The sequence below is a fragment of the Acanthisitta chloris genome, unplaced genomic scaffold, assembly GCF_000695815.1.
Source record: "Acanthisitta chloris isolate BGI_N310 unplaced genomic scaffold, ASM69581v1 scaffold8154, whole genome shotgun sequence".
Lineage (NCBI taxonomy): Eukaryota > Metazoa > Chordata > Aves > Passeriformes > Acanthisittidae > Acanthisitta > Acanthisitta chloris.
Genome location: NW_008668729.1, coordinates 11,587 through 24,598, shown reverse-complemented (window position 1 = coordinate 24,598; position 13,012 = coordinate 11,587). Strand labels below are relative to the sequence as shown.

The window sequence follows — 13,012 nt, the reverse complement described above, 5'->3', positions numbered from 1 at the left end:
AGCGATCAGTTCAGTGAAGAACTTAATCTCCCAGCTTTGTGCTGCTGTGGCCTCCCTATAACTTGGTCTTCATATTAGAAGCATGTTCTTTCTCAGAAAAAGAGGGTTTCACAGCCACGTGAAATAAAGTTGATACCAACTTCATAAGAGCATTGTAACACATTGTATAGCTGTAAGGTATTTCTTGGTTGCCTATCTCACAGAAGTTACTGGAGTGCTTAACAGTGCTTGTTGAAAGCTTGTCCAGGGCAAGCAGATCACTGGCAAGTTACATATTCTTTCAGGCTGTTCTGAAGAGGCCATATATTATCATTTATTTCCTTTCCATACCACTCAGCCATCCAGCTTGTGTTTACTGATGAACCCACAATGTCAGCAACATCAGTTAGACAGAACTCGAAGTAAGCTTATTTTTGGAAGTGCTGTCAGTGTTAAAATCCTGGAAAGTTGTCATTTCATGTACATTGATGAGGGTGAGCATGTGTTTCATATCTGGCCTGGTTTTTTGGTAATTGGGAGACATACTCTCTTTTCTTAGACATGTCTAAAAGAGAAAAAACAAAGAAAAGCTTAAAACTGAGAATTCCTATGAAATGAAATTTTAAAAAAAAAACTTTGAAAGTTTTGCTTTTTCTCCTTTCTAACTATAGCTCATTACACCATTTCCATTTGTTTGTCACCATAAGCACGCAGTACAAAGAAAAGCTGATGTTTCTTGCTAAATCAATGAACTTTAATAAGACTAAAGCCTTAGTCACAAAAGGAAATTTATATTTATTCACATTTGCATCTGAACAGGCCTTGCATCAAGCTCTTGCAAGTGTGCTTCCACCTGCCTTCAGTGCAAGCCAGTGCCTGAAATATTTTCATCAAGTTGTCAAAGTAAAGCCCCAGTCCTGCCAACCAGTTCTAAACTGAATGTTGCTGTTGAGTTTATTGGAGATAAGGCACAATCTCCACTAAACAAGAGGACAAGGCAACCTGTAAGAACTTAACAGGCATTTTAAATAATGAAGTACACTTGTGAGATCAGGGCAATATTAAATTTTGATGAAAGCTGGTCCTGGTTGATACCTGAGACTGGACCTCAGCCAAGAGAAAGATACATGTAATTCTACCAGAATGATTATCTTCACTACATGGCTCTGTTTTTTATTACTGCACCACCAAAACTGGGACTTTTTTATGTAAGGGATGGAGAGATTTCTGGACACTGAGAAGAACAGGGGCATCTGTCACCTTTGAGTGATATCCTTGCTTTCATACTTCCATTCTAACAAATTCCTACAAGATTTATCTTGTCAAACTTTAGTCTGAACAGCACATATTACTGGCAGTATTGTCAATCTAAAAAAGACAGGCATAAATTTAATTGCTCCCTGAAGATACATGGAAAGCTACATTTAGCTGCAGCTAATTAGATATTCTCCAATCAACAGTTATGATTCATCTGCTGAGGAGCAAAACAAGAAGGCAAATATGAAATAGGCAGCAAAAGTTAAATCTGATCTCCCAAAATGCTAGGATTGGTTTTGTTTTGGTTTTAATTACAAATGCAGACAGTGATGTACTGTACCAACACCCAAGGCTCACCCTGACCTTTGCACAAGGGGTTGACTTCACTGCTGCCGCAGATGAAGCATAGTGTTGTTTCTGTGGAGTGAGCTTCCAAGGTACCTCCTCTCCCCTCCTTTCCCAGAACTACCAGCCATCATTAAAGGTATGGATAAAACCCCCAAGAAGGTTCTTTCCCATGTATCCTAAAATGTCTGTTTAACAAAAAAGATAGAACTTCACAAAAATGCTCATCTGAAATGGGGTTGCCACCAATTTACAGGTGTGGAAACTGAGGCAAAAAACAGATGGACTTGAACATGTCCATCATGCCACTACACAGAGCAATGCCATAGGTGGGGAAGAGATCCCAGGGGCATGTGACTCTGTGTCAGACAAATGCCGTTCCTAGGTACCAAACCAGAAGAGCTGTTGCTGTGCCCCTAAACTGATGAGTAGCTTGTGCTCAGAGTAACTGGAAGCAGAATTAGATCAGGATACAGTGAAATATACTGTCTCTTTGGAATTCCCTCCCATGTTCCTCATGCACCTGAGTTTGATCATAAATTAAGCACTAACACCAGCTTCACTAAAGCAGTGCTAGCAGAGAAAATGAGTGGGTTTGTTTTAGTTGGTTTTGTTGCTTTGCTAATGAGAAAGGAAATTACTTACACAGGTAAAGAAGATGAGCAGCAAGTAAAATATCCCAAGGCAAGTCAGCATGAAAAGCTCAGCTTTGTATTTTTTGAATTTTTCTTCTCCTCTTCCAGGGCACCCTAAAATGTAAAGCAAGGTGTTATATTGTTCTGGTGTTTGTAAGATATCTTTAAACTGTTACCTTCATGAAATGCCATGTGGAGTATGGAACAGTCAAGGCTCTCTACTGTACCTGTTACTTTTAATGTGACTGTGCTGCTCAGATTGCGTTCTCCACTCCATTCTCTCAAATTGCACTTATATGTCCCACTGTTTCGGCTGGTCACATTTTTGATCCTCAGTGAAAAGGAGGTGTCGTTGGAGAGCTCCAAGGACCCCCCAAGTTCTTTCGGATCATGAGATTCTACATCAAGGACTTCCCATGCTATTCCTTCACCGTCTCCAGCCATCTGGAAAACAGAAATATATTTCTCTCCTTGGGCAACAGTGTCATCCTCAGTTTTAGGGGAAAGACAGCTTTAAAGCCAGCTTATGGCTGAAAATGCAAAGACTGAGGGAGGCAACGGGGGCACAACCTCAAAAGCATTTTATATGTTCATGCTCATAATCCACAAGTGTATGGGATTTTGCTTAAATGGACTGGATATTTATAGATAGGCACTTTAGATCTATTCTGCAATAACTTCTTAAGCTGCCTCACCTGGACACAAACCTGGTAAAGGTGCAATATGGTAAAAGGTAGTGGTACAGTTCGCTCTCAATGCGCCTACACAGATGCCCTAGAAGAGTTCAGAGAGAGATGGTCCATGGGGATGAAGCAGAGGCAGCAAGAGGCAGCCCTACCCAGCTGCTTAGTGGTGGCTCTGGGGACCAGAAGTCCCCAGGAGAGCATGGTAGCAGGCAACTAGGTTCCACCACTGCCTGTGCTCGCCCTGCTAACACAATTTCTGCCATGCAGTGGTGGGAATTATACCTGCTCACCCAGCAGGCATGCCACAGTGTGATTGCTCTGCCAACACAGGCTGGCATCCTCCCAGGGGCCCCACAGCCCGCAGTCTCTTGTGGGAGTGCAGCCTTGGAAACTGCACTTCCCCATGCCAGTTCATGAGCAGCTGACCCCTGAAACCATGGTCCCTCTCTGGAGGAATGAGGATTTCCCCCTCCCCACTCCCTTTCCATCCCTTCCATTCTTTATTGGAACCAAAGAACAAAAAATTGCTTTGACTCCTTCAGATTCAGTTGCGTGAAGGTCACAAGCAGGTTCTGGTGCACTTGGGGAGCATTTGTATGTTGAATTTCTTAATTGTAACCAGAAGAGCTACATTCCTTGGCATTGCTGAGAGGCTGCTGGAGGAATGAAGTGTATTCCCAGAACAGTTTATACTGCAGGGTGATAGGATGCACTGAAAATGACAATTGGCTGGGAACCACAAAGAAGAGAGAAATCACTAAGTTGATTTGAAAGATGGGAGAAGGGTTTGAATTAGCCCATGTCCATTCTTATTCATCGAAGTTACTCGCTGGGATTCAAGGCAGCGTGCCCTCCATGAAGGTTTCCCAAGTAATGAATTCAGTGTTTCTGTGGACCAGCAGAGCTAGAGCCAGCTCATAAGTCCAAGGCTCAGCATTTCAGCCAAACCTTTAACTAATGTAAGCCAAGGCTTTTTTATTGTTATTATTTTATTTTAATAGACACATTTTTGGGTCATATGTTGGTGCTTACTTTCTATCAGTATTGCTACTGCATCAGGGTATAACAGTTACACTGCAAGTTATTAAAATTAACACAATTTTCTCATACTGAGGCTAGGAGTATCTGGTTTCCCTTTCATGTGTTTGTATGAGGAAAGCACACTAGGGAGTCTGGAAAGAAATATGGGCCTGATGCTCCATTATACTTTGCTATTTTTGCAGTCCTAAAATGGTGCAAAACAAGCTGCAAGTTGGGGAACTTCTCAGGAACTGAGGAATGAGACTAAAGCACGAGATTGTAATAATTATAAAGATTCTTTCTCAGAAGGGTTCTGGGTTTTTTAGTGCATCAACTGAAACACTGAACAGTAATTCCCTGGGGCTTTCCATACTTTACCCAGCAAGAGGGAAGAAAGTACCTTCTTCCTCTTAATCCCCCAGTAAATATACCCCAGCTTCTCCTTCTTATTATATTCAGCCTCGAGCAGCTACAAGAAAAGCAGTATGTATGGTGGTTTGGGGGCTGTAGGGACTTCACTGTGCTACAGGGATTTAGGTATTTTCAGGCCCTACACATTGTCAGAGATGTGGCCAGAGGAATTCCAATACCCAGGCTGGGCTCAGCTCTGGTTACAACTGGGTCAATAGCAGTTAAGTGGATATAGTTGACCTCTCTCAGATCTAATTTTTGCCACTCTCCCATCCCTTACCACCCCCTTCCTCAGTGAAATTTAAAACTGCCCACAGGGCAATAAAGAGAACCAGCCTGACTGCCCTTTGCATTGCCCTAAATTGCAGATAGGAGGTCTGAGCTGCACAGAGAAAATTAGTTTTGCTTGGGTTTTTTTGGTTTGAGTTGGTTTTGGTTTTTTTCTTATTAATTCACTGGTAGCATAAATAATTGCTGTCTTGGTTGGTAAATGGTGCTGTGATTCTTGTGGCTGAGATCTGGGAATAAGAAAACACTTTGATCTTTCTGTATGCAATTGCAATCTGCATTGCCTGTAAAAGGGAGAAGTCAATTAAGTCCATGCATCCTATGCCTGACCATGCGCTTATTCCCAGTGAGATTTGGGGTAAATGATTTAACTTTCCTTTTTCATGGGAACAGTGAGGGATAGGATTGATTGTTGCCTCCAAAGCCTTTCAAGGTGCTCAGACGGTGACCTTGGAGACAAGCCAGTCAGTCAGTGTCCATAAAGCTGCACTAACAACATGCCTTTCCCCAAAACAGAAGAAAAAGTTACTTGTGGCCTAATCTGGCTCCCTCACTTGTGGAAAAAACAGTGGTGACCTGGATGGAGGTTGCGAACCTGGCATTTGGGGACGAGGAGAAAGGGGTCCTATCTGTGGGTTTAATTTGGGGTTTGCATGACTTTCTTTTTCCATTAAATCTCCCCTTTACTGGAGGGCAAAGGCAGGCAAGGCAGTCCATGGGGGTGCTGTGTGCCCAGCAGCATCCAAACATTTTTTAGGCTGCAGAGACATCTGGTGGCATTTTTCCAGCCTCTACAGGCAGCGCATCCATCCCTACTCAGAGGTCACAGCAACCCCTTCTCTGATGCCTGAACCAAGCCTTTTTCCAGTGCAATCTTATCTCCTGTTACCTTATTTTAAAAAATAGCACCTCCTCCCTTTTAAAATTCTCTAAGCAGCAAGGAAACATCTGAGCAAATTTGCAGAGCGTATCCCCATATCCCAGCTGTATAAAAGGAAGTCCATGAGATGTTCAGTAAGGTCATTGTTCTGCCTCTTGCCCTATTCAAGCTAACCTCTCTTCCCTGCAAACCTAATTAAAATTACAAAAATGCCACTTTGTTTGCCACCTCCTGTGAATTACTTGGCAGACTCTCACTAGACAGATCATTTTGCAGCTCAAGCTCCTATGATAAACCAGCTCTAATTCATGCCAAGTGTCCTCCAGGTGATACCACAGCCCAAGGTAAATGCTGGGGGTTTTACCTAATTAATTCCACGCAAGCTTAGAGGGATTGAAGTGAGCGCTGTCAGTGACAGCAATCCACTTGTGTAGGGACCATCCTCTTCTTTAATAAGTGAACTATATTTTCCACTCATGCTTCATTTCTGTTTCGTTTCCCTTATACCTTGCTGGTGAGCAAGCTGCAGCATGCCAGCTTCCCCTGCTCCTCACCTCCAAATGGAGGAGAAAATGCAGATGAGGTGTTCCTGCTCTCATGTTTCCTGTTAATGGCTTTACCAAAATTCAAAAAGCAAATGATGACCTGTGTGGGGAAAGGTAGAAATGCTACCAAATCTATTTGCATAAAAAGGGCCTCGTTGCCATGCTGTCTGTCGGAGGTTACTGAAGCAAGAATTTTGCTGGGAAAGAGGGACCTGCAGGCTGGCAGCATCATTCTGCCTATCTGCATAAAACTACCCACTATGAAAATTAAACAGCAAAAGAAATGTGGGGTTGTGTTTGTTGTCACATATATATTGGCCCGCAGAAATGTCTGTGACAGAGATTCAGAAATCAGCTGGGAAAAAAAAAACAGCAAACAACAGAAGTCTGTTGTTTTCCATTACCTCCATAGCAAAGAGAAGAAATGCTGCCCCCAGGGGCTGATACTGTTCAACACCATTATCAAGGACCTGGACACTGGGATGGAGCTCAGCTAGTTGTAGGTGACACAAAGCTGAGAGCAGTGGCTGATACACCAGAGATTCATGCTGCCATCCAGAGGGACCTTGCCAGGCTAGACAAATGGGCTGACAAGAACCTTGTGAAGTTCAGCAAACGGAAATGCCAAGTCCTGTCCCTGTGAAATAATAACCCCAGGCACCAGAACAGGCTGGGGACAACTTGCTGGAAAGGCCCTGGTGTCCCAGTGAACACCAAGCTGACTACAAGCCATAATGAGCCCTTGTGACAAAAATGGTTGATAGCCTCCTGGACTGCACTTGGCAGAACATCTTCAGCAGATGCTGAAGTGAGGTGATCCTTCCCCTCTGCTCAGTCCCTGCTGAAACACACCCTGGAGTGTTGGGTTCAGTGCTGAGCTCTCCCATGCAAGTGAGACATGGATATACTGGAGAGAGTCCAGCAAAGGGCCACAAAGATGATTAATGTCTTGGAGCAGCTGACACATGAGCAGAGGGTGGAAGAGATTGTTCAGCCTGGAGAACAAGCTCAGGGTCATCTTATCAATATTGATTCAACCTCATTGCCAGGGAGATACAGAAACTAAAGCCAGACACTTCTCAGTGGCCTTCAGAGACAAGCCAAGAGGCAATGGGCACAAACTGAAATTCAGGAAGTTCCATTTAAACAGAAGAAAAATATTTTTGACTGTGGAGGTCATTGAACACTGGAATGGGCTGCCCAGAGAGGCTGAGGAGTCTCCATCCTTGGAGATATTCAACAAGCCACTAGACATAGCCATAAGGAACCAGCTCTAGGTAGTTTAATTGGAGGATATTCTAGTTGCAAAAAGCTTGGAAATACTTGGTTTAAAGAGCATGTGATTTTCCAACATATATTCTCTAGTCAATTGACTGTTTCCTATTAAGTTTCTCCTAGCCTGGAGCTTTTTGATAAAAACAGTGATGGTGATATAGTGCATATTAAAATGGGATGTTTGATTGAAAATACCACTGAGCTGATATATTTCTGTTCCCTGTTTGGGTGAATTATGAGAAATGGGTAGAATAATCAGGCCTTCAAATATTTCTTTTATCAAAGAATTAAAAACAGGGTAGTAGAAGGTGGAGGAACACTTTTCTCAGTCCTAGCTGGCCAGGTTTTACCTGCAGTTTTGAAAACTACTACAGTGTTACATAGGAATGCCACTAAACAAAGGCAATTCACCCATGCTGTGGCAGTTACACCCAACTAATCAATTAAAACTTAATTTTCTCATGAACATGTGAGAGCAAGCAATTGTTAACTCATGTTCTCTGCTCTCATTAAACACCTTTTCTCATCAAAGTTTTCTCACACTAAGGTGGTACGTTGGCTCTCAGGTAAATCAAAGTGCCAATATAATCCACTTTTCCCATAAAAGCAAATTTTTATTTCAAACAAAATGGTTCAGGTCCAAAACTTATGTCAGTTTAAAGGTGGAACATATTAACATCAAATTATTTTCTTCTGAGGGTGGGATGATTGTAAAAATGGCTTTGTTTAATATTACACCAGGCATAATGGCCAAGTTGAAACTTCTGACTGCTATAGAGAGCTAAAAACTATATAAAGCAGAAGGAACCTATTTTCCAAATCAAAATATAGAGAATTCTGGCAATGCCCAATAGCCAACGTATAATGAATCACAACTGAGCTGAAACCACTTAATAGGTGTATTTTTCAGCACAAAACACTTTCACATTCGATTAGTGCTGAAGGTGCATCCATATGGTTCCTATACAGTGTCATGTAGAGATACCAAAGTTAAATTTGAAAAAAAAATAGGCATAAATTGTGGGCACATGCGAGTGAACTCTGAGTGTGCTGGGGGCGGGGGAGGGGGAACCACAAAGAAAATCCAAAACCCAACCCCAAAAACAACAGCGAAGGAACTGCATGTGACACATGAGCCAGCTGGAAAAGCCCTCTGAGTTAATCTCACAGCTTCTTTGTTCTTTGGGTTAGTTAGTTGGGTTTTTTTAGCTAAGGGCACCCAGCGCTAGCTCATGTCAGGCAGAAGAATTGTTTTGGTCATGAAATCATTTTCACTGCTCCCTTTCTGTCTAAATCATCAATGTGATAAAGCTATTTGGGGCTGAATAGATGTCTAAGGAGCATCTGACTGTGTTATTTGGGGTATGCTAGAAATGAGACTGAAGTAATTTAGCAGCTATTTACCTAGAGATCCTAATAGATCACAGCTATGCACATTTAGCAAAAGTAGTTTCCTTTGAAGAAAGGTGCAATTAATATTAAATTTCTATTATGTTTATTCTTCTTTTGTAATATTACTTTCCCCTCTAATTCTGCTACAACTTTATATTTTTCATGGAAGTGTTAAAAAGTTAACAGATTTCATTCCACTGAAGCACAGCCTTCTTTCCTTTTCCTCAAGATTTGTTTTAGATTAAGACTTTTCTGGCTATCACATGAACAAAATAGTGAAATATCCACTGGGACTTCATTTGTGCATGTTTAAACTGGGTTTTCAAACTGGATATAAAGTGATAATTACAAGGTTTTATGAAGTGGTTCTCATTCTCAATGTGCTGCACAAAGAGAAACTGTTTTCAACAACCCTAAGAGGCAGAAAAGTAAGTAAAGTTTCATTACCCAGATTCTTGTCTCGTAGGTGGGCCATAGAGATTCAAACTAGTATTTCCATAGACAATTCCCAGTGCCTGGGTGCTTATGCAAAAATGACCTAGTTTTCAGTTCTCAGTGAGCAAACTTCCACACTGCTTATATATGGTTTTATGGCATGTAGGTTGCCAAGCAATCCTAAAAACGTACCACATTTTAAGGTTATCATAATTATGAATTCTCTTTTTCATGGCCACATAGTGAACAGGCTGAGAGCTGAATGAGGCTGGAAGAGGACTTGGTGAACTGCCTTCCCCCCGGTGTGTTTGGCTGGTCCACTTCATACATTTCTGAGTAAAAATCATTTTGTGAGCTGACTGACTGTGGTCCTGATTCTGCAAAGAACTACTTGCACAAGTGACTTCTGCATGAGAATTATTAGCTCCAATGATCCTGGGAGCATGACAGGTCAAACACATCCATGCTTTTCTTGCAGTATGAGACATTAGCAAAAGTGAAGGAACTGTTGAATGCAAACCTTCTTTTTCACATCCAGATGGATTTTTACACCACAATATTCACTCCTTTAAACAATTATTTCTCCATACAGAAATGAAAAAGCAAGTTGGTTTGGGGTTTTTTTTTTTCAGACTGTAACAAGCTGTTTAAAAGTGCCCCTTAATTGGTCTGGGCACACAAAGGTGCCAGCGGAAGGAGGGGTTTGTTCATGGAACAATCACCCTGTGCAAACAGCTGCACATGCAGCACCATAACGTTGCTGCCATCTTTTTTTTTTTTAAAGCAGCAGAAGCAAAGGTTAATTGCTTGCATTTACTTCACAGTTCAAAGTGACCTCATACAAAAGATTTTGCCTAACAGCTGCTTGAACTTTACAGCCTGAAATTTCATACCATTTGTTGGAATTACCTTTTAATTAGCCCTTTGGGGGTATATGTGGTGTTTATTGATTAATCCTTCAGTAGCTGTTTTTTAAATAACAGATTAATTACCTACATTGGGTAGCACAGTCACACTCCACTATTCCCCACCCTCCTTTTGCAGTGTTGGGTGGGGAGAGCGGCATTGAGCCAAAGTGTGGAGAGGGAAGCTCTTGCCTATTTAGCTAGACCCAGAACTAGAACTATTGCTTCTTCAGCGCAAAACACTGAGCCTAAACTGCTTTTTCCTACAGAGAGTCAGGCTTTTTAGATTTGGTGCTCTGCTTTTCCTTATATGACTGTCACCAACTGTCTGTCCCCGCTTCCCACCTCTCTCCTGGGATGAGTAACTAGAAGAATTCAGTACCATGGTTGGTGCCATCAGCCCCTGAGGATGGTGTCAAGAGCTGACAATAGCTAGATTTTTGTTACTTTCTTGTGTCAACAGAGAAAAAAATTGTGAGATCCTGTCATGCTGGACACTGGAAAAAGTCTTTTCCTGAGCAAAACAGGTGATGCAGGAAGAGCAAGGAGTGCAGACCATGGAGGGAAACAAATTTGTAGGGACAGGGCAGGGGACTTGCAGTGGCAGTCTGGACTGTAACAATGTGATTGCTACAAAGGGAACCAACACCAGTGAGGGCTGCTGAGGGAGGAGCCCGCACAAAAGGCATCATCAAGTATCACTCTCCCCTGCACGTGCAGTCATTTTGAGCTACCATACAACACAGAATTGGGTCTACAGGATTTCCTTACACTTTTTCATCAGGGCTTTAGGCTACTATTTGCTGCCTGGTCTCCCCAGCTGCCACTGAACTCTGAGAAGGATATACTTCCAGAGGGTCCACACACTTCAACCTGTTTTTGTTGACTTCCAGCACTGGTTTGAGGGACACTTTTCTGGGATCTAGTCAACCTCTCTGTTTGTTCTCCCCCCACCCTCTACCACTTCTGCTCAACTCCTCCAGGTCCACCAGACTGTTGGTTTGCATTCAGTGAGCTCCCTGCCCTTCCTAGACACTGTGGGAAAATGGAGCCTGAAATAATTAGCATGTATCTGGACAGAAAATACAGATCCTTATCCAGCTTTTGAGGCAGAAAGCAAAAAAAGCATAACTTGACTCCTATCCCAGCTTCCATAGTAAAGTCCAACCAAATGCATTATTCTTTTCTCTCTGTCTCCCACCTATGCTTAGTTCAGCATTTTGGAAAAAGTTGACTATAGATGCTGCACTTGTTGGTGGCTTGGTAGCCAAATGTTCAAAACATCTCTTTTGGGGTGCAGTTGTCATCTAATCAGTAGGCAGGTGCTCATTGTTGTACCAGCAATGAAATCCAGATGCATTGCAAATTTTGACCACAGAAGCCCTATCTAATAACACTGTTTGTTGGTCTACTGTAAGGAATAGATTTAAAACTGTATCTAACCAACCTGCTGAAGAAGCCAAGGCTGTGGTTTTATGTTCTGGCAGAGATAAATTAACAGTTTTCACCCACCATAAATAGGGTTTTTTTCCTTCCATTCCTCTACCATCACATGGGAAAGTAATTCAACTCTGTAACCCACAAAATCTTTATTCACAGCTTGATTTTCCACTATTATAACAAGAAACAGAGAGTAGACTTTACAGGCAACTGGAAGACCACCAGGACTGGCCTGTGGTAAGTAACAGGACTGCATGGCTGGGAGTCAGGAATGGAGGAGAACAAAAGCTTCATTTTTTTCCCATTAATTAGGCTCAGAGCATAAGCTGAAACTATCCATTGAGATGAAAATATATGTTGCCATACATCATGTCAACAGCCACTTCTTCTATCCCTGGGCAATTCTACCTCTCTATCTATAAAAAACTTCATCCTGAAAATGCTGAGCAGGACTTTTCTGCTCATTAGCTGATTGATCCCTCTATCCCCTCCTGCAAATAGGTGGTCAGCAAGGCTCTTCTGATCTGGGGATGGGAATTCTGAATCAGAGTAGTCAAGATCTGATTTTTACTTCGTGATTGCAAAGAGATAACTCAGAATTCTTAACTGTCTTTATGCCCACCCCACTAGTCAAAACTTCCTAAAGAATAGCAAGTGCTTTTTTAGTTCTTCTATTGCAAAACAACCAGCTCCTGTGCAGGCAGGGAGGATGGGGGATTAACCACTGATGTTGCAAGGCTTAAACACTATTTTTTGCCCTGAAGAAAAACGTTGAAAGACTCCTCTTTGGAGTAGTATTTGGCAGGCTGCACACGGGGCATCACCTAAAGTCTGATCCACAGAAGCCAGCAATAGTTAGACAGAAAAGCAGACCAATAGCAATTCAGGGAATCACATTCTCATAATCTGTCTACAATGGCATGGACAGCACCTATTCTCCACGATCAACTCAAATGCTTGCAGTGCTGCCTCATGTCTGCTGCACTGACAGGAGGATGCCTCTACAGAAAACAACCCGTTTTGTACAAGACAAGCCAGTATCAGGTAGGAAAGCAAAGCAGGCTGCTCACATAACTTAGGCTTTTTTCTTACTTTGTACCAAGACACTGTCTGGTAGACAATTGAGGAGTTCTGAAGAACTTTACAGGGCAGCAGCGCTTCTTCAGCACACCTTACAGCAACGTCTGAGACCGCCACTGAAGTCCCATGGATCAAGCGCCAAACTGCAAAGCACAGGTACACATCACTTTTTAAAGAGATTGCTTACATAATCCTTCCTGTTTTCTCAAAGCATATCCTCACAAAATAAATGTGAAAGACCAGAATAAAAACCACTTACCATGGCACAGGATGATGAGCAGAGTGTAGACTACCAAAGACATGGCTTTTACGGCTTCAAATGACAGAGCAGCAACAGTGCCTCCTTGCAGGATGGACTCTGAGAGCAGAGTGAAACTGCTACTGCTTCTGGAGTGGTATTTCTGAAGGCAGACTGGGGAATCCCCCAGACCTATCTAGA

The 13,012-nt window shown here is 42.4% G+C and overlaps 1 protein-coding gene across 1 annotated transcript; it reads right to left on the bottom strand.

The window, feature by feature from the left end:
- Nucleotides 1-385: 385 nt before the first annotated feature.
- Nucleotides 386-12,875, bottom strand: CD83 (CD83 molecule). Its single transcript, XM_009073039.1, has 5 exons — nucleotides 12,833-12,875; nucleotides 12,586-12,716; nucleotides 2,444-2,660; nucleotides 2,227-2,330; nucleotides 386-544 (listed from the first exon to the last, which is right to left on the bottom strand). The coding sequence occupies exons 1-5, from the start codon at nucleotides 12,873-12,875 to the stop codon at nucleotides 386-388; spliced, it is 654 nt and encodes a 217-aa protein (XP_009071287.1).
- Nucleotides 12,876-13,012: the final 137 nt, after the last annotated feature.